Source organism: Hypanus sabinus, chromosome 6 (genome assembly GCF_030144855.1).
Source record: "Hypanus sabinus isolate sHypSab1 chromosome 6, sHypSab1.hap1, whole genome shotgun sequence".
NCBI lineage: Eukaryota > Metazoa > Chordata > Chondrichthyes > Myliobatiformes > Dasyatidae > Hypanus > Hypanus sabinus.
The window spans coordinates 165,565,996-165,590,121 of NC_082711.1; the positions used below are offsets into that span (position 1 = coordinate 165,565,996).

At 40.9% G+C, this 24,126-nt stretch overlaps 1 protein-coding gene across 2 annotated transcripts in view; it reads right to left on the bottom strand.

Annotated features, from left to right (window-relative positions):
- The window catches only part of ddx52 (DEAD (Asp-Glu-Ala-Asp) box polypeptide 52), a 37,860-nt gene that overhangs the window by 8,436 nt on the left and 5,298 nt on the right, over positions 1 to 24,126 (bottom strand). The window contains exons 1-11 of one of the 2 annotated variants that reach the window (XM_059973382.1): positions 20,562 to 20,689; positions 20,173 to 20,339; positions 17,206 to 17,437; positions 13,923 to 14,041; positions 13,637 to 13,822; positions 11,765 to 11,908; positions 10,842 to 10,953; positions 10,317 to 10,389; positions 7,731 to 7,934; positions 2,040 to 2,130; positions 848 to 970 (exon numbers count right to left, since the gene is read on the bottom strand). In XM_059973382.1, the coding sequence (XP_059829365.1) occupies positions 848 to 970; positions 2,040 to 2,130; positions 7,731 to 7,934; positions 10,317 to 10,389; positions 10,842 to 10,953; positions 11,765 to 11,908; positions 13,637 to 13,822; positions 13,923 to 14,041; positions 17,206 to 17,437; positions 20,173 to 20,265 (1,377 nt within the window). In that variant the 5' untranslated portion in view covers positions 20,266 to 20,339; positions 20,562 to 20,689. Of the gene's footprint in view, positions 1 to 847; positions 971 to 2,039; positions 2,131 to 7,730; positions 7,935 to 10,316; positions 10,390 to 10,841; positions 10,954 to 11,764; positions 11,909 to 13,636; positions 13,823 to 13,922; positions 14,042 to 17,205; positions 17,438 to 20,172; positions 20,340 to 20,561; positions 20,690 to 24,126 lie in introns of those variants that run through there. The other variant, XM_059973381.1, reaches the window with a different exon arrangement.

A 24,126-nucleotide genomic window follows, 5' to 3' on the forward strand; every position in this document is an offset into this window, starting at 1 on the left:
AAGCTGTCCAAACATTGCATCAAGTTATCATTTCTTCTGAGATTTTCACCGCTGACTTTTCTTTTCTCCTAACATAGGAATATAACGCTATAGCTCAGCCAATAGGCTAATTAAAAGCTCTAAATTCACATTCCAATTTCTGATATAAGTTTTACCCACAGAATCACTTGAATGACCAAAGCACAACACTGTGCAGCAGGACATTTTCTTCATCACTACTGTTAACCTATTGAGTCGAAGTAGGCAATATGCAAAAAAAAATAAAATGGACCCTGCTTCTTAAACAAACATCAGAGCTTTTATAACCTAATCTGCCTTCACACAGCAGCAATCCAGCCTACAAGGTAAAGGCTTTTGTCTTCCTCAATGAATGATTTTATGGATTCAATTGGGTGAAGTTAATGCTTTCTGAAACCAAAATATTATTTTAATAATGAGCTAAGCTACTTATCAATGAAAACAGATATTATAGTTTATCTCTCACAACTGTGACCAAAACCTAAAGCATTCAGAGAAGGCAAGTGTGCCTGATCCAACATGGTCCTGTTAATCCATGCCCATTGAAGGCCTGAAGCATGTTAACTTCATGCATCAGTATTCTCAATTGAGTTGGCAATGTATCTTCCTATAAATTGTGTTGTGGGTGAATTACCAATACCATATTAATGCCAAAGATAAGATTTCATTTTTATTCAGTCCCCGAAAGACAATTTGAAATACTTAACATGGTCAATGGTTAATATCTAATAAATATTATTTTCTTGCAACTAATAAATTACCTATAATAAACTATCTAATAATTTGTTATATTCCTTCAAACCTTGTACAAGAAAATAAAAGCTAGTACCTGTTGCTGTGTTCTTTCTGCATGGATAACTTCAACGTTAATACCTTCATAGATAAACTCACGGAAGAGCTCTTTTGCTCGTTCAATGGACTGAACAAAAACCAGCACCGGAGGTGAAAAACCCTTAATTTAAAATAAGCACAGTTTAGCAGATTCACAATTTAATGCAGTTGGCTTAGTTAATACTGTGACAATCGCAGACTACATCCCCAAGCAAGGAAGCACTCATATAATACTGAGAACCCCACACATTCATCCTTACAAATGGTGTGGTACAAAACATTTGCTGACAGTAAGCTGGTCTTGACATGCAAGCATTGATAATTAAAGATTAATGCAAGAGCAGGAAACTCAACACTGCCCAGCAAGGGAAACTTGTCTTCGTAATGAAGGAAAATACTCAACCACCATTGCCCGGTCAAACCCTCACATACCTGCCCTCTCTCCACCCCTACACAAAATTTTCAATATTTTCCCAATAAATAGATGGCTATGTGTTGGAACAGTGATAGCCCCAATTAACAAAAGTGCTCTGACCATTTCCTAGAATTTGAGGCAGGAATGGAAAATTGAGCCCAAAGGAAGAGGTTTGAATTACACTTACTATCTGCTATTTTCAATTGAATATTGAACACCTGCTCATAGTATGTATCACATAAAGATAGCAAGCACGAAATGAGTATATACTCTTATAGGGTTTGAAGTGATAGGTAGGAATATTTGATAAGGCAAGAAGAGAGACTTTTTTTGAAGTAACTTCAAATAAGACGCTACAGTATTGAGATGTCAAAGTTATTAACTGGTGCCACATAGTGGAAGGTGGTGAAACTACACATTTACACAATGCCCTGAAGTACCTGGAACATCCAAGAAAGATTCCAAAATAGGAATTTTTTACAATCAGAAATATTCTTAAAGAAGGGCAGTATTTTAGTTCTGGTCATCGTTTACTTGCTGATAACATTAATAGTTTCAATGTCAGCCTGGGCTCAATATCTCAATGCCAGTCTGCTACAACCCTATTCAATTAATTCAATCCTGACCAAGACTCTAGCAGTACATGTATGTATGACTTCTTAAAACATGGATATTGCAATTCAGATGGAAGATCTTCTAAACTTGTGCATTGAAGAGCTGTGCAGGTAGCAGTTATACGGGTGATATGGGGCTTATTATCTCAAACATTATGTACCTTTTTAATCAGGTCTCGCATTGCCAACAATTTTCCACTTTCAGTACCAACAAAAAGTAACTCCTGCTCAACAGTCTCCACAGCAGAGTTCCTACAAGGAAAAAATATACATGTTTAATAGAACAGCATTATTTAGAGTGCAACAGCTGGAAATCTGAAAAACAGAAAATGCTGCAAGTGATGAGCTGTTGAACAAAACGATGAAACAGCCATTTACTTCTCAGTATATACGAGACCTTCTAAGCACTTGTGCTTGCTTGATATAATTTACAATCATTTCTGCTAAAGAAAAACATCCAGTAACAACCCAAACATTATTTTTGCTAATAAAAGCAGTCTAGAGATTACACAGTATATCTATTTCTAACACATCTGCAAATTGAAATGAGAATAAAAAGGCAGTCAAAATAAGGAAATACTGTATATTATACTGCATAATATCATTAAAAAGGAGTGAATTGCACAAAACACAAATATCTATCGGCAATGTCAAATTTTCAGTTGAACTTTTAATTAAATCAAGCCATAATTAAAATTGATTGCAACGCACACAAAATGCTGGAGCAACTCTGCAGGTCAGGCAGTATTTATGGAAGTAAACAGTCAACATTTCGGGCCGAGACCTCTCATCTGGCCTGGAAAGGAAGGGGGAGGTGTCAGAATAAAGGTGGGGGGGTGGGAGAGGAAGGATAGCTAGAAGGTGATAGGTGAAGCCAGGTGGGTAGGAGAGGTAAATGGCTGGAGAGGAAGGAATCTATTAGGAGAGGAGAGTGGACCATAGAGGAAGGGGAAAGAGAAGGAGCACCAGAGGAGATGATAGGCAGATGAGAAGAGGCACAGAGGCCAGAGTACAGAAGAAAAGAGGGAAGGGGGAGGGAATTTTTCTTACCAGGAGATATTGATATTCATGTCATCAGGTTGGAAGCTACTCAAAAGGAATACAAGGTATTGCTCTTCCACCCTGAGGGGGCCTCATCATAACACAAGAGGAAGCCATGGACTGACATATCAGAACAGGAAAGGGAATTAAAATGTTTGGCCACCAGAAAGGTCGGTTCTTGACAGTTAAAAGTGGAGATGCTCGATGAAGTGGTCCCCCAATTTACGGTGGGTCTCACCAATAGAGAGGAGATTGCGTTAGAGTACTGAATACAATAGACAACATCTGCAGAATGACAGGTGAAGTGTTGCCTCACCTGGGAGAACTATTTGGGCCCTGAATGGGGGTGAGTAAGGAGGTGAGTCAGCAGGCCGCTTGTAGGGATTAGCCAGGGAGGAGATTAGTGGGAAGTGACAAATGGACAAGGCAATCACAGGGGGAATAATCCCTGCAAAAAGCAGAGAGAAGGCTGGAGGTAATGATGTGTTGGTGGTAGGATCCCTTTGGAGATGATGGAGGCTGTGGAGAACATGCTGGATGTGGAGGCTCATGGCGTGGTAGGTAAGAAAAAGAAGAAATCTATCACCGTTAGCTGGCAGGAAGATGGACTGAGCTTAAAATTGAATGATTACAAGAAAATTATTGAATATTCTTTATATTATATATAGAGCTGTTTTCACCTTTATGCACATTTCAAAAGCTGAATAGTGGTTTATGTTTACCGTATACAACAAATGTAATCTCTCAAATATTACCAACAGGTAAACGGTAGTAGAGGATGTTGAGATGTATCCCAGGCTGCTATGGGAGGCAAGGGAGGAGAATGATGGGGGCTATAATGAGGATTTTAAAATCTTCACTGGCCAGAAGTGAAGTACTAATTTATTGGAGGACAGTAAACATGGTATAGTTATTGAAGAACAACAAAGATTAGCAAGGTTATTGATTGTATGTCAATGCCAGTCGTAGGAAATTTATTGAAAAAAAACTGAAGGGCAGGATTAATTGGAAATGCAGAGATTAATTTATAAATCAGCAAGCATAGTTTTGATAGGGAACTATCCTGTCTGATAAATTTAATTGATTTTTTTTGATGAACTAATAAAAAAATGTATTGATCAGCACAGTGCAGCAGATATTGATTTCTCGTTCATGGATTTCGGTAAGGTGTTCAATCTAGAAACAGCTTGGAAACAGTGTGATGGTGTAGGTTGGTTATTATGATGTCTTTGCACCACAGAGATCAGCAATGGGACCCATATAGTAACAACCTAATGCAGGAGGAATGATTAGTAAATTAGCAGATGAAAATTGGTACTGCCACTGATGGCAAGGACAGTCTAAAGCTACAAAGCTACTGATCACTTAGAAAGGTAGGTAGAGCAATGATAGATGGAACTGTTAAAAAAAAATCAAAGTAAACAGCAGATGCTAGGCCATTGAAATAAAAACAAAATTGCTGAAACAACACACAAAATGCTGGAGGAACTCAGCAGGTCAAGCGCCATCTGTGGAGGGAAATGAAGAGTCGATGTTTTGGGCTGAGACCACTCCTCAGGATTTGTGTCTCTCATGTTTCCTCAATGTCAGACAGAATTTGTTGATGTGGAGAAGCAATTAGTTTTTGGGTCTGGGATCATTGTGAGAACCGGGAAAGAGACAAATACAAATTACACACATAAAATTCAGGCGGAACTCAGCAGATCAGGCAGCATTTATGATCTGACCTGCAGAGATCCACCTTCATTTTGTGCGCGCAGCTCTGGATTTCCAGTATTTGCAGAATATTGTGTTCATCAAATACAGGTTAGTTTTTTCAGTAGGAGAGAGATGTGTAAACCAAAGGTAGTATCTCTCTGATAGGAATCCAGGAGTCATTTAGTAGCACATCAAGCTTCATTGTTGGTTTAATGTGCTGTAAATGATGAAGAGGTGGGAAACTCAGTGTCACTCCTGCAGAATGAACAGATGCTAAGCAGCAATCATCAAACCTGAGCTGCTGGTTATCACCTTCTTAAATTCACCACACTATTCCAACTCCAGTCTTTCTGTTCATAGTCTGCTGCAACAAGGCCTACCACCATTGAGCAAAATATCTTACCTTCCAAATGGGTACACAGTAACTCTCTAAACTCAAATCAGATTCTCAGTCTGTGCGGCCTCCAACCTGATGGCATGAACATTGATTTCCCCAACTTGCGGTAATTTTCCCTCTCCCCCTTCTCTTTTCTTCAATCCCCCCCTCTAGTCACCCTCTTCTCCACACCTGCCTGTCACCTCCCCCTGCTCCCTTGATTCCATGGTCCACTCTCCTCTCCTAACAGATTCCTTCTTTTCCAGCCCTTTATCACCCATCACCTCCCAGCTTCTTGCTTCATTCCCCCTCCCCCATCCACCTGGCTTCAAGCTTGTACTCCTTCACCCCCTCCCTTCCTTTCCCATCCTAATGAAGGGTCTCACCCGAAACATCAACTTTTTATTCATTTCCAGAGATGCTGCCTGACATCTCCAGTTCCTCCAGCAATTTGTGTGTGTTGTTCTGGATTTGCAGCATCTGCAGAATCTTGTGCTTAGATTGTCTAAATGTACTTTCATTCTTTCTATTATACTGCAGAAACAAGCAAGCTTAATGTGGTCACAAGAGATTTTGCAGGTGCTGGAAATCTCACAAAAAGATCCATCAGATCCCGATATCCCTTTGTTCTACACATCCCTCCACCAACTTCTCTCTAATTGAAGCTAACTTTTCCAGTTCTGAAGGAGAACCTTTTACCAGAAACTTTAACTGTTTCTCATTACATGGCTGCCAGCTGATCTGCTGGGTGGGATGGAATTTAATCTTGAATCAGAATCAGGTTTATTATCACCGGCATGTGACGTGAAATTTGTTAACTTAGCAGCAGCAGTTCAATGCAATACATAATCTAGCAGAGAGAGAAAAAAATAATAAATAAAAGCATAATAAATCTTTCTAAATGTAATGTACTTTGGGAGGACTAATAAAGGAAGGACATGCGTAATGAAAGGAAGGCTCTTTGGAAGTACTGTGGATTCTGGTTAATTGGGACACATTGGAACCAGTACACTTTGCCCCAATTAAGCGGCTGTCTCAATTAGCTGAAGTTTCATGGGAATAGCTAAAATGACAATCTATCATTTAACCGAGTAACAAATTATGTATTTAAATGAAACATATAACCAATTAGAACACTACCAATACTATTGGTGATTGACTGTCATATGACAGGAAACCCGCGCAGGAGAGTTTTAAAATGAAAAAACTGTTGGACTGCGGCGGTTCCACTCTCTCGACCTCAGAAGTCTGGGTCCAGAGGGACGACCAGACATCACATCTGGGATCTTCCCTGATTGCAGTGGATGATGACTTCTTTTGTGTCTCACCACCCGCTTCGCTCTCCATGTAGCGTGGCAGAACTGCCTTCCTGGCCATTGGATCTCACTGTAAATCTCATCCACCCAGTCCGCTGGAACTGACTTCGCATACGAGGACAGGCATGTCCTGTCTCACTGGGGTACGAGACCCGCCGGATACCCTCATCTGTTTTAGCCCACCTGTTGAAGTGGTGTACCCGAGTGTGGCCGCTGCAGCGTACAAACAGCTACTTGGAGCCACAGGTGAGAGCTGAATGTCCGGTCGGGACCAAAGGTAACGTTCCAGATGATTGTCAATGCGTTCAAATTCTTCATAGTTCAAAGTTGCTGAGGTAGTGAAGTCGTTTTATTTTCACTCCTGGCCGTTACTGGCATTTCCAAGTCTGAATGCTTGAAACTGCAGTGAGCAAAACAGTTCTGAATTGTCTCAATGCTTATTTTTCACCAACTATCAGTGACAAAAATCACTGTTTTTTATACACAAACACATGCAACTGATGCTAATCAAAAAGTGTTTGCTCTAAGGACCGCGTAGTATCTTTAACAGCCACGCGACTGATGCTAGTTAGAAAATGTTCAGTTTCTTCTCCCAATTAAGTGGTATATTGTCCCAAACAAATGAAGGGAATCACGACTATTTTCTCAATTAGTTTTTATTCCTTAAGAGTTGTTCCAAATGAGCAGCTGCCCCGATTAACTGATGGCCCAACTAACCAGAATCCACAGTACTAAGAAACAGAGGGACCTTAGTGCAGAAGTTCAAAAATTCTTGAAAGCTGTAGTACAGAGATGAGATAGTGAGGAAGACAAATGGGATACTTGCCTTCATAATCTAAGGCATATGAGACAGAGAGTTATGGCACAACTTTATAAAACATTGGTTAGACGACAGTTTGAGGACTATATACACTTCTGGTCACTGGAATACAGGAAGGACCTGATTGCATTGGAGGGGGTGCAGTGAAGATTCACTAGGATATTGCCTGGGATGCAGTGGCTCAGTTAAGAGCAGAGACCAGACAGATTTGTTTTTTAAAAACTTGAAGCAAAAAAAGCTGCTGAGATGGGGAACTAATGTAAGGCACAGATCGGTAAATAGTAGGAAATCTGTTCCCATAGCAGAAATATCTATAATTAGAGATAGGCTTGGGTCTGAGAGGTTAACAGGGGAATCTTTTTCCACTTAGGGAATGGCTGGAATCTGGAACACACTGCCTGAATGAGAGATGGTGCAGGTGCCCTCACAATATGAAAACATCTAAATGAGCACTCGAATTGCCATTGCATAGAAAGCTACAGAGCAAGCACTGGGATTAGTGAAAAGGTACTTGACGGTCTCCATGGGCATACCAGTATGACTAAAACCAGGTTAGTAATTAGTGTACTAGACAACATTCCAATGGTAATCCTTTCCTTACCTTATACCGATTGACACTGAAACCACGTTGTCCAAGTTCAGCTTGCACCACTGCTCCACATCCATCGCAAATGTGGCACTGAACATAGCTCGCCGCACATTATGAGAAGTACAGGCCAGGAAGATAGTGGCCAACTGATCTCGAAATCCAGATTTGCCATCCTCAAACAATTTATCCGATTCATCAACAACCAACCACTCCACCCTGAAATTCATCGATAGGAGCATTTCAGAAATCAGAACCATTTTACCTTACATTTTACTGAGCTATTTAAATGTTAGCCAACATAAACATACACTATACATTATTTAAAGCCAATTGAGCCAAAAATTGAGTACCATCTTCAATCCCAGCAACCCCTGCATTACAGAAAGGTGGGGGTTTATTTTCTTAGAAAGGTGTCTGTATTATGATTTTCCATAACGTGAAGCTGTGTCATACGCACATGCATCAAGAAATGAGTTGAAAAGATAAATGTTGTGTTTACTTAATCTACATATAAATTCTGTAAGAGCACATTTTATTCTGTATCTCTTTCAAAGTTTTTTGGGTAGCGATTTGCAAATTCCGTAACAATAAATTTTTGTTACCCAACTGGCTGTAACACAAGGTTGCCTGTACCTTGTAAAGAGCATTGTTTTTCAAGACAATGGAAATAATTGTTATACAAGCAAATCTGAAGACAAGCAGGGCTAAAGACCTAAAGTGAAGTTCTCTAGTGTAATATTCATCATTCTATTTTCTGCTAGTGTACAGTAAACCAGCATTTAATAAAAATGAATGAACTGCTGATCAATGTTTATTTTTTTAAATTTATTGAGATACAGCACAGAATAGACCCTTCTAGCTGCGTCACTCAGCAATCCCCAATTTAACCCCGGCCTAATCACAGGACAATTTACAATGACCTATTAACCTACCAACCGGTACGTCTTTGGACTGTGGAGGAAATCCACGCGGTCACGGGGAGAACATACAAACTCCTTATAGACAACAGAGGGAATTGAACCTGGGTCACCTGCACTGTAAAGTGTGCTAACCACTATGCTACCATGCCACTTATGAGGCAACTAAATCACTACCTACTGAGCAACAGATTACATTCTAATCAATACACTTACATTTATTAAGTGAACCTATACTTCCAACAACTTTGCAAGAAAATTGTTCTGAAGAAATACTTGCCAGCAATGGACCACTTCAAAATCCCAAAAAAGATGTTAGGAGTCATTCACTCCGTCATAATGCATTCATAATTTGTTAAATGCTTATGGAACATAAAATTCAAAGTTTGTTTAAAGTATTCCTCCGAATATCGAGAAAGCTGCTAATAGATTTTCATCTTAAGATGGTACATAAAATACACAACTGATTTAATTTGTGGAAACAAACAAGTCGTAATACCAAGTTATGTCAATGGAGATATTTAGAAACGGTCCAGTGATCTAACTCTTAGCCCTTAATTTAACATTTACTTGACCTTTCAGCCATCTCCCCTTCTTTTACAGAGAATGGCTGACTGGATAGCTTCAAAAGTAATACGTACCAATTCATGCCTCTCGTGATAGTCCGGTCTGAAAGTATAGGTAGAATCGTTGACTGTGGGCATCTCAGGTAAGTCCATTGGCTCTTACTCTGACTACTAATACAGCACTTCTTAAGCAAGCATCACACACTAGCAATTAAAGGTGGTTGTATTTAACTGATTGCTTACTTCCAAGCCAAGAAGCTGACTGTCAAACACCCACTGCAACTGCAAATGATGTCAACCATCTGAGCAGACTAACAATTAAATCTGGTCTGATTTAGCTACAAATGGGTTTCATAGCCAAAGAAAATGAGGAAATTCAATAACTTCTGCATTTGATTTAGTAGCCCACCTTAAAACATAAACAAAATACAGAGGGTTTGGCAGAGTAGACTCAATGGACTGAATGGGCTAATTTTGCTCCTACATCTGATAGATTAGCTTTAGTAACCCAACAACAAGCATCTAAGGCATATGCTCAATCACACTGGCCAAGACATAGAGTACAGGAGCCAAGATATAACACTACAACGGTACAAATCATCAGTTAATTCACACTTGCAGTATCAAGTGCAGTTCTAATCACCACACTGCAGAAAGAATGCAGTGACAGGCACATTGCCTCTGTTACAAGGACAGATTGAATATGCTGTGCCTGTTTTCCCTGGAGTGAGGGAATCCAAGAGGTGACCTTATAGAAAGTTATAATGAGGGGCATAAGTAAAGCAGACACTATAGCCATTTCCTCAGGCTAGGGGAATTTAAAACTAGAGGACATCAGCTTACAGTAAGGGGGGAGATTTAAAAGGTATCTTAAAGAGTGGAACAAGCTGCTGGAATAAGTGGTAGAGGCAAGTATTACTACTTTTACTATTCAGTACATTGAGACAGGAACATGCATTTGAAGGGATGTGGGCCAAAGGTATACAAATGTACTATAGACAGGCATTTGGACAGTATGGATAGATGGGGTCAAAGGGCCTTTTCTGTGTTGTACCTAATCCTGATGCACAAACTAAAGATTCCAAATAAACTTGTGGAAAAAAAGAACAACAAACCTGCTGAGATCCAGTGCTGGGGGCTCTTGTTTTAACAGGTAAATCAGTCTGTTTGGAGTTGTCACCAAAATATCTGAAGACAAAGAAAAGCATTTCAATAAACATGGTTGCTAAAATCAGAAAAAAATGAACCAGTGTACATATTATTGGTATTTAGAAACAGTGCCTCTTTACAAGAACACTTGCCCATGAAACTTCCCTCTGTTTCTATTCACTACTATTCTTACCCCATTACGAAAAATGAAATATTTTAAATGCAGACCGTTCCAGAGATACAAATTCCACTCAACAAAATCCTTTTAATAACCAATAAAACTCTTAGCATACTTCATCATCCTTCAAGGGTAATAGTACCAACTAGAATCCAATCATAAGACCAGAAGACATGGGAGCAAATTAGACAATTCGGCCCATCGAGTCTACTCTGCCATTCCATCATAGCTGAATTATCAATCCTGATGTTAGACCCATCTTCTTCCCCACCAAATTTAATCTTTTAAGTTAGAGATATGTAACATTACTCACCAAATTTATTTGACGTCTTGGGACCAAACTTTTTGGCAGCTTCAGCTGCTTTGTTGATCATGTGAATTCTAAAACCAATACCTTCAGAGAGTTTTACTAGCTCCCGATGAGTCTGGAAAAAGTCAAAACAACAGTCACAATATTGGAAAGTGTTGAATTCTTCTTGTCCAGAGTACATGAGGACCAGCTTCTTCCTCACGAATGTACAGATTAAAGTTTGGATGACTAAGTAATGTACATAGGACAACTCAATTTATATAACACTTTCAAATGACATAAAATGTCCAAGGAAATTTCACAGGAACACATCAGATAAAACCAACACAAGTCAAATCAATAGATATTAGTACAAGAGACCAAAAGTATAGACAGAGATTTCCCTTAAGAATCAGCCTTAGGACTAAAAGGCTGATAGGCATGAAGGTTAATGGACAGTATTGCAGAGATCAGGGCCAGGTGACCAACAATGAGAGGAATAGATATAGGATCGCATCATAAGCTACAAAGTTTAAGAACACAATTTTAGGGTTGGAGGTTGTTCAGAGGCAGAGAGAGATAAAACAAAAGAGATTTCAAATTTGAGGAAACACCTTAAAGAAAAAGAAAACTCAAATTATTTGCATGGTTCTGGTTGCTGGAAGCGCAGAAACAATGCAGCCAGTTCCTGAACTTTAATGCAACGCACTTCAAGAAACATTGGCGGCAATGCTGAGAAATTCAATATTACTGTCTCAGAATTTAATCTGCCCTGCCACAGTCGGGTCCAACTTGCTTCATTCACAAGATCAAAGAGCGCATTCTGATGCCTGCCTTGGCTTGAGAGTAATAATGCCAGCATTTTGTCAACTGTCTCTCACTGTGTGTCTCAAATAACTAAATGCTGCATTGAAGAATCATGATTGCTCTCTAGTACCAACACTTACCTGACTGGCAAGTTCTCGAGTAGGAGATAAGATCAATGCCCTGAAGCCTTTGTTCATTGGCTGTTTTAGACACGTCAAGAGTGGAATGCAAAAAGCCAAGGTCTTTCCTGATCCAGTTGGGGCACAGGCCAGGATTTCACGATTCTATGAAAGATACATAAACAGTTTCAGGATAACATCAAGAATGTCGATTAGGTCTTGTTGTGGATCTTGATTGTTGGGGAAGGGGTGCAGGTAATATTGTGTGGTGGGGGATCATGGCTTTGTTGATGTTTAGTGCTGTAGATATGAAGTTGGGTCACATGCATGATTTTATTGAATGTTGAAAGGTGCTTGAAAGCATAAACATTTACATTCCTCTACATTGTGCTCTTACAACCTTTTTTCTACCAACCTCAGATACGTTAATAAGGGCACAAATACAAATAGAAAGGACCCAAAGAAATCAGTGCAGCTTGGGATCACTCAGACTAAAGCAAAGTGCCAAGAATTTATTGCTGTGGAATAAAGTTTAATGATAACTTCAATCAAATGAAGTTGCCTGATTTAACAGCAGCCCTACAATACCCTGACCATGAACATCAAGTGTGAAATTGTGATATAATATGATGTCATTGTAATAACAAAGTTCCTATTCTCAACTTTGTTTAATGTGAACTTGCAGCACAACTCTCAGACCTGCTGGCTGGTATAGGAATCCTCCATTCTCTTACTCATCAGCATTATGTGAATGTGCTACCACTCTACCAAGCCAAGAATAGATATATTCAGAAAGATCTGTGCAACAAGGTGGAGGAACTCAGCAGGTCGGGCAGCATCCGTGGAAACGAGCAGTCAACTTTTCGGGCTGAGACTCTTCGTCAGGGCTGAAGAGGGAAGGGGCAGGGGCCCTATAAAGAAGGTGCGGGAAGGGTGGGAAGGAGGCGAATGACAGTGTGTTCACCTTTCCTGCCTATCCCCTCCCTGCTTCCCTTTCCTCACCCCTTGATCTTTCCTCTGATTGGTTTTGAACCTGACACCCACCAGCCTTCTCCTTCCCACCCTCCTGCCACCTTCCGATAGGGCCTCTGCCCCCTCCCTCTTCAGTCCTGACAAAGGATCTTGGTCCGAAACTTTGACTGCTCGTTTCCACGGATGCTGCCCGGCCTGCTGAGTTCCTCCAGCTTATTGTACATGTTGCTTTGACCACAACATCTGCAGTGTACTTTGTGTTTAAGAAAGATCTGGCTTGCAGTCAGATAATCCGCTGGACATGTTCAAGACAGAAATCAGTAGATATTTCATTACCAACATTACGTGTCGTGTCATATGACTTGGGTGATCACGGTCTTTCATCTATATCCATGAACATGATTGTTCTTGGCAAGTTTTGCTAAAGTGGTTTGCCATTGCCTTCTTCTGGGCAGTGGGTTTTACAAGATGGGTGACCCCAGCCGTTATCGATACTCTTCAGAGATCGTCTGCCTGTCGTCAGTGGTCCAAGAACCAGGACTTGTGATGTGCACCAGCTGCTTGTGTGACCACCCACCAGCAGCTCCCATAGCTTCACGAGACACGATGGGGGTGGGGGGGGGAAGGGGGGACCTAAGCAGGTGCTACACCTTGTCCTAGGGTGACCCACGGGCTAGCAGAGTGAAGGAATGCCTTACACCTCCTTTGGTAGAGACGCATCTCCACCCCACACTCAGCAGATATTTAGATATCAGAATAACCGAGGGTCAGTTCAGGAAAATAGTGCTAAGATCTGTCAAAATCTTATTGAACAACTGAACAATCATAAAGGATCTAAAGACTTACTCTGATTTCTATTTCTTTTCTTGCCTGGTCTGCACCAAGACTCCTGTTTTGCATATGAACCAACAAAACACTTACATGTAGCATGATGGGTATGGCTTGCATCTGTATCGGAGTAGGAAGTTGGAACCCAGCTTCCTGCATATGTTGAATAATCTTCGGGTGGACCTTGTATTCTTGACGGAGTTGCTCAAAGGTAGCAACTGGTTCAGGGATATCAGTCCCATCCACGTAGATCCGATGCTTCCGCCGGAACTTGTTTATCTTGAAAACAAATAAAGGCAAGCTTTACTGTAGGATTTTTCAATTATCCTTCCTGCCACAAACAAATAGGCACATCCCTAGAAATGGACAAAGGACAAACCTTTTCTCGTCGCTGGTGTTCCAGTTGCTCAGCACTAAGTTCTGTGCCAGGACTTCTTTTGATCTTGCATTCAAGCGAGGATGTTAGACCTTCATCATCCTTTACATTGGGAAAATCGTCTTATATTTGAGTGAGGGTGATGTGAGGAGGAAAGAGAAACAGAACAGGAAACTTTAGTGCCAACATTAGCAATGTTCAGAACTCCACAGGATTTTAAAAAAGAAATTAAGGAAAACCCAAGAAAACCACTCAACTCTACTCGGAATCAGATTTACCGTCACTGACATATGTCCTGAAATTCTTATTTTACAGCCACAGTACAGTGCAATACCTAAAAATACTATAAATTACAATAAGAAACAAAAAATAAGTAGTGGAAAAATATTGAGGTAGTATTCATGGATGGGTCAGTTCATTGTCATTCAGAAATCTGATGGTGGAGGGAAGAAGCTGTTCCTAAAACACTTGAGTGTGTGTGCCCTCAGGCTCCTGTACCTCCTCTCTGATGGCAGCAATAAGAAGAGAGCATGTCCTCAGTGACGGGGACCCTTAATGACAGATGCTGTCTTGTTCAGACATTGCCTTTTGAAGATGTTCTCTTCACTAAAGTAATGAAATGCCATTGAATCTTGATTATTTTTAGTATTCCTTTCTGTTTTGTCTTCCCCTTGAGTGAGCAGCTCAGTGGACAATAAACTGCAATATTAACTGTCAACACTACTTTTGATATAGCAGCCAAGAAACACAGGAGGTTTCTTTAGTAAGATAATTCAATCAGCTGCTGTTCTAATTCTCTGCACTCCACAATAATTAAATCTGTTCCTGTCAACAGTACAATTAAGTACAGAAGGTAGCAAACTGGGGAATCATATAGTCTGACACAGTGGGAGAAGTGCTATGTTGATTTTTAGAATACTTGCCAAATGTGGTTCAGCACATTCAACCATCAAAGTGCGCCTAGGTTCTGAGACACACCTTTAATGTCAGGCTTCATTGAATTTCAGATATCAGGATCATCATTGGCTTCAGAGCGAAAGGAGGCACAGTGATGCAGCAGGTCACACTGCTACTCAACAGCTCTGCCAACTGCTTCAATTCTGACCTCCAGTGTTGGCCCTGTGGAGACTGCACACTCTCCCATGATCACAGTTTGGTCTAGCTTCATCCCACATTCCAAAGACATGCTGGTTGGTTACTGCAAATCATGCCCCGGTCTCCAAAGGCCATGGGTATCACAGAGAAATAAGCAAGGGAATTGGATTGATTAACTGCTCTGATGCAATTGCATAGATTTGAGCAACCTTCATTTAAGCCGTAAGGATTTATAAGAACATTTTCCCCAAACTATCCCGGCTTCTGTATGAGAAATTACATTGGACGAGGCTTAACAGTAGATTGCTTATTCACAAAGGCAAGTCTAGTGAAATCATAAAGAAAAAATTAAACAGCATAACCCCGAAAAACACTTAAAACTGATTATTTTCTAAAAATGTTAAATGCATAAGATGTTAAATCAAAATGTTCATAATGATGAACTATTCTAAGCATCTAAGCACTGCACAGTAAATCTTTTAAAACAATGAAACGCTGCTAACAATGGTAGAATGGGTAAAAGCACCGTCACACAGAACAGGAGTTTAGAAGAGTGATACATCTCATTGAAACATACAAGGTTCTGACAAGTCTCAACAGGCTGGATGCAAGGAGGGTGCATGGAACTAGGGGGCCACTGAATATATTCTGAAAGCTATTTGGGAGTAGGACAAGTAGACAGTTCTTCAAATTCCTCCTGCTACAGAAGGCTCTAGAACATAGAACAGCACACCCTAGGAACAGGTCTTTCAGCTCACAATCTTGTGCCAAGCCAGCTAAAAAACAAATGAAAAACTCCCAAACACTAATCCCTCCTATCTACACAATGTCCACATCCCTCCAACTACCTACATCCATGTGCCAATTTTGCTGAACACACTTAAGGACTTCTAGACACAAAAGCCTCTGCGAAGGCTGAGGAAAGTCCATCTCCCACCTCCCCCCACCCTCATCACATTCTACAGGGGTTGTATTGAGAGCATCCTGAGCAGCTGCATCACTGCCTGCTTCGGAAATTGCACCATCTCGGATCGCAAGACCCTGCAGCGGATAGTGAGGTTAGCTGAGATCATTGGGGTCTCTCTTCCCACCATTACAGACATTTACACTACACGCTGCATCTGCAAAGCAAACAGCATTATGAAGGACCCCACGCACCCCTCATACAAACTCTTTTCCCTCCTGCCTTCTGGGAAGAGGCACCGAAACATTCAGGCTCTCACGACCAGAGTATGTAACAGCTTCTTCCCCCAAGCTATCAGACTCCTCAATACCCAGAGCCTAGACTGACACCAACTTACTGCTCTCTACTGAGCCTATTGTCTTATTTATTATAATGCCTGCACTGTTTTGTGCACTTTATGCAGTCCTGGGTAGGTCTGTAGTCTAGTGTAGTTTTTTTCTGTGTTGTTTTTACGTAGTTCAGTGTAATTTTTGTACTGTTTCATGTAGCACCATGGTCCTGAAAAATGTTGTCTTGTTTTTGCTGTGTACTGTATGGTCGAAATGACAATAAAAAGTGGCTTGACTTGAAAAGGCATTGAGGAGTATCTGGTGACGACTAGAATATAGAATTGAGTTAACGGAGCAGGCAAGATCATAATCGAACAGCACAAAAGGCTTAGTGGGCTGAAGGGTCTTCTGCTCCCCAATTTTTCAAGCTGAACCAGGATAGTCTATAAACAATCTGTGCTGTACTGTAAACTGATCACAACCATAGTAAAGATACTTTACATCTGGAATCTGTCTTTCCAGTCAGGGAGGGTTAAAACAGTCAGCCAAATAACTAACCAAGCTCTATCTAGAGCCAACTGATTAAAAAAAACATTTCTTAAACAAGTAGTGCACAATTGCTTTGTAATTTCATGTCTTAAACCCAACGTCAAATTATTTGTTGACAATATCATGGTTCAAGCAGAGTATGGTCATTAGAGCAAACCACCAAACACCAGTATTTTTGTCAAGAGGGAGCAAACAGCAAGGAATTTTGGGCAAGGACCTGACACGTACCTGTGCAAATGATTATACATCTGCCATCCTGAAATACACTCATTAAAACCCCCAAAAAGATCACTATGTGCCTCTTTGTGAAAGAGTGAAAATTATTCATTATGAAAATAAATATACCCCATAGATTTTGAAGTTGGTAATACTACAGACAAATTACTCTCCAACAGGAGACACAGCATACCTTTGGCATCCTTCTTGCTCTTTTTGCTCTTTTCTGATTCATTAATTGCAAGTTTTCTTTTTCCTGTGGATGTAAAGATGCAGAGATCTTCACACTCTCCATCAGAACAGTCTCTCTGCCCCTTGCTCTTCGAAATATTCTCCACTAGCTTTCTATTTGCAGTATGCTGATTCTTAAAAAAGTCAAGGTCTGCCGAGGTTTCACTTAAGATAGCATTGCTTGATTTCGTGATCTGAAAACATGAACAATGGACAGGATTTATATCAATATATGTTAAGAACTTTTGGTTAACTACTTCTTCCTTCTAACCTGCTGATCATTACTGCGAGTTTCAGCTTACGCTTCAGGCTTCCAGACTGCAAAATTTAAGGGCATAGACTTCAATTACAGATTGGCTAAACTTGGATTGGTTTCCCTGAAGAAAACATAAAACGGCATTTAATGTGATGAAACTGAGTAAACAACTGCTTCCCAGAGGTGAAAGGGTCAAGAAGCCTTGGAAGTTTATTTAAAGCGTCCAGCTAAAGAACCTGAGCTGGCCTGAAGGAAAGAAGTTTTGCTTGATAGACGGACATGACATTTCACTACCGGAGAGGAGGGTGTGGAATTACATTCAATCACCATGTTAAAAAGGAGAAATACTGTAAAACCAAACAGATAAATTAATAGGAGTGTAGATTATTCTTGTAAAGCTGGCGTGGGCTCAATAGTCTCAAAGGACTGTTGTATGTAACGTGTAAACCTACATTTGGATGTCCAGACTGTTAATCCAAACGATATCCTGAGATGCAAAGTGGAGAAATGGCAGGAGATTGGGCTGAGCAGACTCGATGGGCCAAATGGCTTAAATCTGCTCTGAGATTTTATGGTCTTAAATAAATTCTCTCCTGCAGATCTTAATGGGAATGATGGAAACAATATGCAATACTTGTGCAGATATTCTTAAGGATTGTCCACTATCTTTGTGGGTTATTGAATCAAAAGATTTAGCCACAAAAACATAACAATTAGAAGAAGTCTATTCAAGCCCACTTCATCATGCATGGAGATCATGGATAATCCCTATCCTATCGCTATATTCTGCCATAAACACAAGAGATTCTGCAGATGCTGGAACTCCAGAGCAACACACACAAAATGCTAGAGGAACTCAGCAGGTCAGGCAGCATCTATGGGATTGAATGTTTTGGGCTGAGATACTTCATCAGGGCTGGAAAGGAAGGGGAAGAAACTAGAATAAAGTTAGAAGCTAGAACATTCTGGCTTCTACCCACTTCCTTTCCAGTCCTGATGAAGGGTCTAAACCTGAAACATCGACGGTTTGTTTGTTTTCATAGATGTTGCCTGACCTGCTGAGTTCCTCCAGCCTCTGTTTCCCATCTCCTGATGCTGTCTACAAGTTGTACATTTTCTTCATGACTGCGTTGGTTTCTTCTGGGTGCTCCAGCTTCCTCCCACGTTCCAAAGACATACAGGTTAGAACTGGTTAAGTTGTAGTCATGCTACATTGGTGAAACTCGTAGTCTGCCCAGCACAATTCTCAGAATCTGTTGGCTGCTGATGCAAACAACACATTTCACTGTGTTTTGATGTGCATGTGACGAATAAGGTTAATTTTATATCTCATCTCTGAATATTGAATTCCGAACCTCTTATTATACTAAAATCAATGATTGAGCTTCTCCAGCCCTTTCAAGCTGAGACGTCCAAAGATTCTTGGAACATAAAACAGGTCCTTTGGACCATGATGCTAAATAAAACAAATCCTACCTGCCTCAATGACCAATATCATTTCATTTTTCTTCCTGTTTGTGTGTTTGTCCAAAAGCCTTTTAAATGTCAGCATTATGTCTACTTTCATCAGGACCTCTGGTAGCTTATTCCAGAAAGCAAGCACTGTTTTAAAAAGTCTCCCTTAAACTTCCCTCCTTTTAGAGTAAAGCTATTATTTGCTTGCATTTAACATTTTTATCCTGGGAAAGAAGACACCTCCCCATCTATGCCTCTCAATTTTATTTTGTATACTTTAATCATGTCTCCCCTCAGCCACTGATTCTTCTTACAGCTAACACTCTCAGATCCCAGTGAAACTCCTGTATACTCTCTCCAAAGCCTGCACATCCTGGAATGGGATGAACAGAAATGAACACAATGCTCTATGTATAAAATTATAAGAGCTTTATGTAGCTACAATATAATTTCTTGACTCTTGTACTCAATGCCCCAACTCTGGGTGAAGAAATGTCTCACTTCAGTCATAACAGGCAACTCTTTATTCTGAGACTGTGACCCCGGGCTCCAGTCCACTTATCCAGAGGAAACATCCTCACACCATCCTGCCTGTCAAACCCTTCAAGGATTTTGTGATATTTAATGTGCATAGCTTCAAGGTATTTCCCGTTTAACACTGAGACAAGGAACGTCTTGCCCTGTCACACGTCTTTGGAAGCCAACACTGAACATACTCAAGACTGCAGTGGATAGTTTGGTTTCCTGGGTAGGGAAAGGGCCAGGGCAAAGAGGCACAGCATAATTCCAGCAATCCGAATTCAATACTGCTTCTTCCTGGCGTGTGCCCGTTCTCCTTCAGACCACATGAGCTCCCCATCAAGGGATTCTCCCATATCCCAACGGTGTGCAGATGGGTTAATCGGCGACTTGTAAATTACCCCTGGTGCAGGTGGGAGAGCTACAAGGGAGTGGGACTGAGCGTATTGCCCAGTTGGCATGAGCCGGACAATTCCCTGCCGTCAATCTGCCGAGCTGGTGGGGAATGGGGAACAGAGAGGAGCAGGGCAGCCGGGATTCGATGAGCCTCTGATCTCTGGTGTCGGGGCGCAGTGGGGGAACGTGCCGACCCCCAGTAGGTGGACTCGGGCCTTGGCTAACACCCTCCCGCCGCCCGCCCCTCAAACCCCCCGCACAGAGTGGGCGAAGGCACCAACCGACCGAAACCCCGCTGCTCACCCTCAGCCTCTCGGCGTCGCGGCCGAACCGCTTCCAGTCAAACGTGGCGCCGGCGCCCAGCGCTCGAAACAGGTCTAACGCCTCCATCGCCATGCACACTGCGCAGTCCGGAACGTCGATCGCCGATCTCAGCGATGGATCTGTGATCGACAACCGTCCCCACAAGCCTGGAATTAAAGGAACAGTGCATCGGCATGTTCGTTTTGGTTTTATGCAGAATGAACACCGGTGATAAATATAAAATCCACATTCTGTTTGTACTAATGATTTTAAAAATCTCCTTAAATAGGGGAAGGAATGGGATGAGTTTTATTTGAGCAGTCTGAAGTCAAAGTCGAGTTTATTGTATGCACAAGTACGTGTATGCGGAGGTGCTAAAGAAAACTTACTTGAAAGTAGTATTACCGGTACATAGAATCAGAGGAGCAGCGTTCACAAGAAAACATAAACTAAACATAAATTGTACATAATCAGAACAAAACAAAACAGAATTCATCGTAGTACAAAGTGATCAAAGTGACCTTAGTGTTGCTATGCTGTGGTGATTAAGGTGAGCCGGTTAGTTCAAGAACCGAAAGGTTAAGGGGAAGTAGCCGTTCTTGAATGTTTCGTTAGAACAATTCTCTACATAATCTACATCCCTGCTGGATATTGTTCAAAAAAGTCCAAAGAATAATAATTTACACTTGAAAACCAATATTCCACAATGTTTCAAACTCAAAATAGTTTAAGATGCCCTCACCCATCTGAATGTGCAATAGACAGTATAGTTTTGACGTGATGTTTCACTTTAGAGGACATTACAATAAGTCCTGTTCTAAGAAGTCTTTGCAAACACTCATTATTTTGGTCCAAAATAATGTACACGTGTTGAAATTGGTTACTTTTAACCTAGTTCTCTAAATAGAAATGCAGAAACTTGTATTCCTGGCTGACATGTCACTTCCTCATGAATCAGACAACAAGCAAGATCGATATGGTTTCTTAAATTTTGAAATGCATGCAATCAGTCATTTGATTTCCAAAGCAACACACACAAAATGCTGGAGGAACTCAGCAACCCAGGCAGCATCTATGGAAGAGTAAACAGTCAACGTTTCAGGCCTATACAATCCAGACCAACACATCTGTTTGCTTATAACTGAATGATTAAACTTAATGAATTTAATACTTCATCTTAGTAGTGAACATTACCTGATAAATGGAACTTCACAGCAATTGAGAAGAACATAATTTACTCCACATACCCATTTACTATTGGAATATTTTGAAGATATGGTGATGTACTTGTAGATATCGGATGCATTCCCTATGTATTTACAGTAGGGCATTGCAACAATGACTTTGCAGCAGAATCTCTGTACCTATGCAACTTCATTTCAGATGAAAAGTGTTACCAAATACATGACAACCAATACTTGCACATATTTTTCACTTCTCGGGGGTAATGATGAAACTGAACATTGAAGCCTTATAAGCGGGGTAATTTCCCTCAGCACAAACAACAAACACATTTATAGACTGGAGTACAATATATTTACTGCAGCAGCAACAAAACATCACAGACTTACTTAATGCTGATTTGAAGGTGCAACGGGGAACACTGGCAAGTCCTCATAACTCTGGAATGTTGAGACACAAGAGGGCAGTATAAATCTGCAGTGGCATCCCCAAATTCTCCAGTGGGCAATTACAGATCAAGGTATCCAAGCTCTGCCCATTTAGCCATGTCATATTCCAAGTGTGCTGGTGTTGAAATGCAATCAAAAACTCAACTAACCTTGTAAATTAATTCAAAAGCCATTTTGAAAGATAGTATGAACACTGTACTGTTCATAATACTTACAAAGACCTTGTTATCTGGCAATTCTTTCATGAAGGTAAACTTTGTTTTAGCAAGCAAAAATATTCTTTTATTTATTCAATGAGTAAAACCCTCATTTACTCTCCATCTCTATTTTCCCTTACAATAAATGGTATTGAAACCATTTCAGAGGACGGAGACAACAGAGATGGCTGAATTCACATATAACCCAGAACAAGTGAAGAAGACAGATTTCCTTCCCTTAAAGAGCATCAATGAACCAGGTAGTTCTAATACTCACCACTGCAGAGAGGGGTTTTTAAATCCATAATTTATTTCACTTTAACAGAATTTAAATTCCCCAAGTGCCTTTATGAGACTTGGACTTGTATCTCTGGACCATCAGCGAAGAGGCTCCAATGTGCAGGATCAAGGGTGGCTGCAGAGGGCAGAGGACTGAGCCAGCTCAAAAACTGTCCCACCCCTTCCCACCCACAAGGACGTTTTCAGGAGACAGTGTTCCAAGAAGTAAACACAAAGTACACTGCAGATGCTGTGGTCAAATCAAGACGTGCAAAAAGGCTGGATGAACTCAGCAGGTCGAGCAGCATCTGTCGAAGAAGGGTATCCATCACTAAGGACCCTCATCCCCTGGGACTTGGCCTCTTCTGATTACTACCATCACGGAAGAGATACAGGAGCATGAAGACCCACAAAGTCTCCATCCCTCTGCCATCAGATTTCTGAACGGTTCATGAACCCATGAACACCACCTCATTATCCCTCTTTCACACTACTTATTTATTTGCTTATTAATTTATCCATTCATTGTAACAAATAATAATTTTTATGTCTTGCACCGCACTGCTGCTGCAAAACAAGAAGTTTCACAACATATATCTGCGATAGTGCACGTGATTCTGACAATCACTATTGAGCTATTGTTGCATAGCTCAGCCGGATTTGCTGGACTTGTAGAGACTCATTAAAGGCATCAACTTTTTACAAGCGGACTGTGTCAGCTTGAATTTCGCCGTATCTTCCAGCAAAGTAAGTTAATTCAGAAATTAGCGTTATGAAGGAGATTTACTCAAGGATAAAACGTTAGTGGATCTCCATATATTATACATATGTTAGGGAGCAGAATAAAATAAACTATACATGTTCTTTCTAGGCTAAATAGATATTCCCAACAATGTATCTGTACTTGTGGTTTCATCTACATCCAGTTACATGGGGTCAAAGTCCCCCTGATCCCTATGAATTCCGAGCCCAAGACCATCCAAATTGGAGAAGGGAGTCCCAGTCATTGTGTATGTTTAAGGCAGAGATTGTTAGATTCTTGATGTCAGGGATACAGGGAGAAGACAGGAAATTGGGGCTGAAAGGAAAATGGTGAATTGGGGGAGCAGACGCGATAGGCCAAATGGCCTAAATCTGCTCCTATATCTTATGGTCTTACAGTCTTATAACATTGTGACCTTTATATCCATATAAGTGGGTGCCCACTGTTAATGGTGGCGGGAGTAAACTACTCACATATTCCTATCACCCATCTCCCGCTCCCGAGACATCTGCAATTCCCAGATTGGCCTAGTTCGTCCGCTGAAAGCACACAAAACCTGATCGGGAGCAGGTCATCTCTCACCTTGATGGAGTGCCTAAAATGAAGAATTTGCTGCTACTCTGTTTAGTTTTATAATGTTTAAATAGGCGAGTGGATCAACAAACATTCGGACCTGTTTTCCCAGCAGCTGAAATCTGAGTTAGCAACTTTCTCTGCACAGTAACAAACATGGGAGAACCTCAGTGGGTCAAGCAGCATCTGTGGAGGCAAAGGGACGTTCGGTGTTCCAGATCATGACCCTGCACCAGCTTCTGATAATTTGCCTTGACATTATTTTCAAATAATAGCTCTGATTGGCTCACAATCAGGGCCAATCAATTTTGATCTAGAATGCTCCTGTGAAGCACATGATACAGTTTAGTCAACTTGGCGACACTATAAAAATGGAAGCCATCTGTTAGTCCATTGCTTTAAAAGTACTACCCAAAGGCAAATTATATTTGGTGCCTGCAGATTAGTCCCCAAATAACTCAGATTGGATTGTTTTATTTGGAGTGTTGGAAAATGGGGGACAACCTCATAG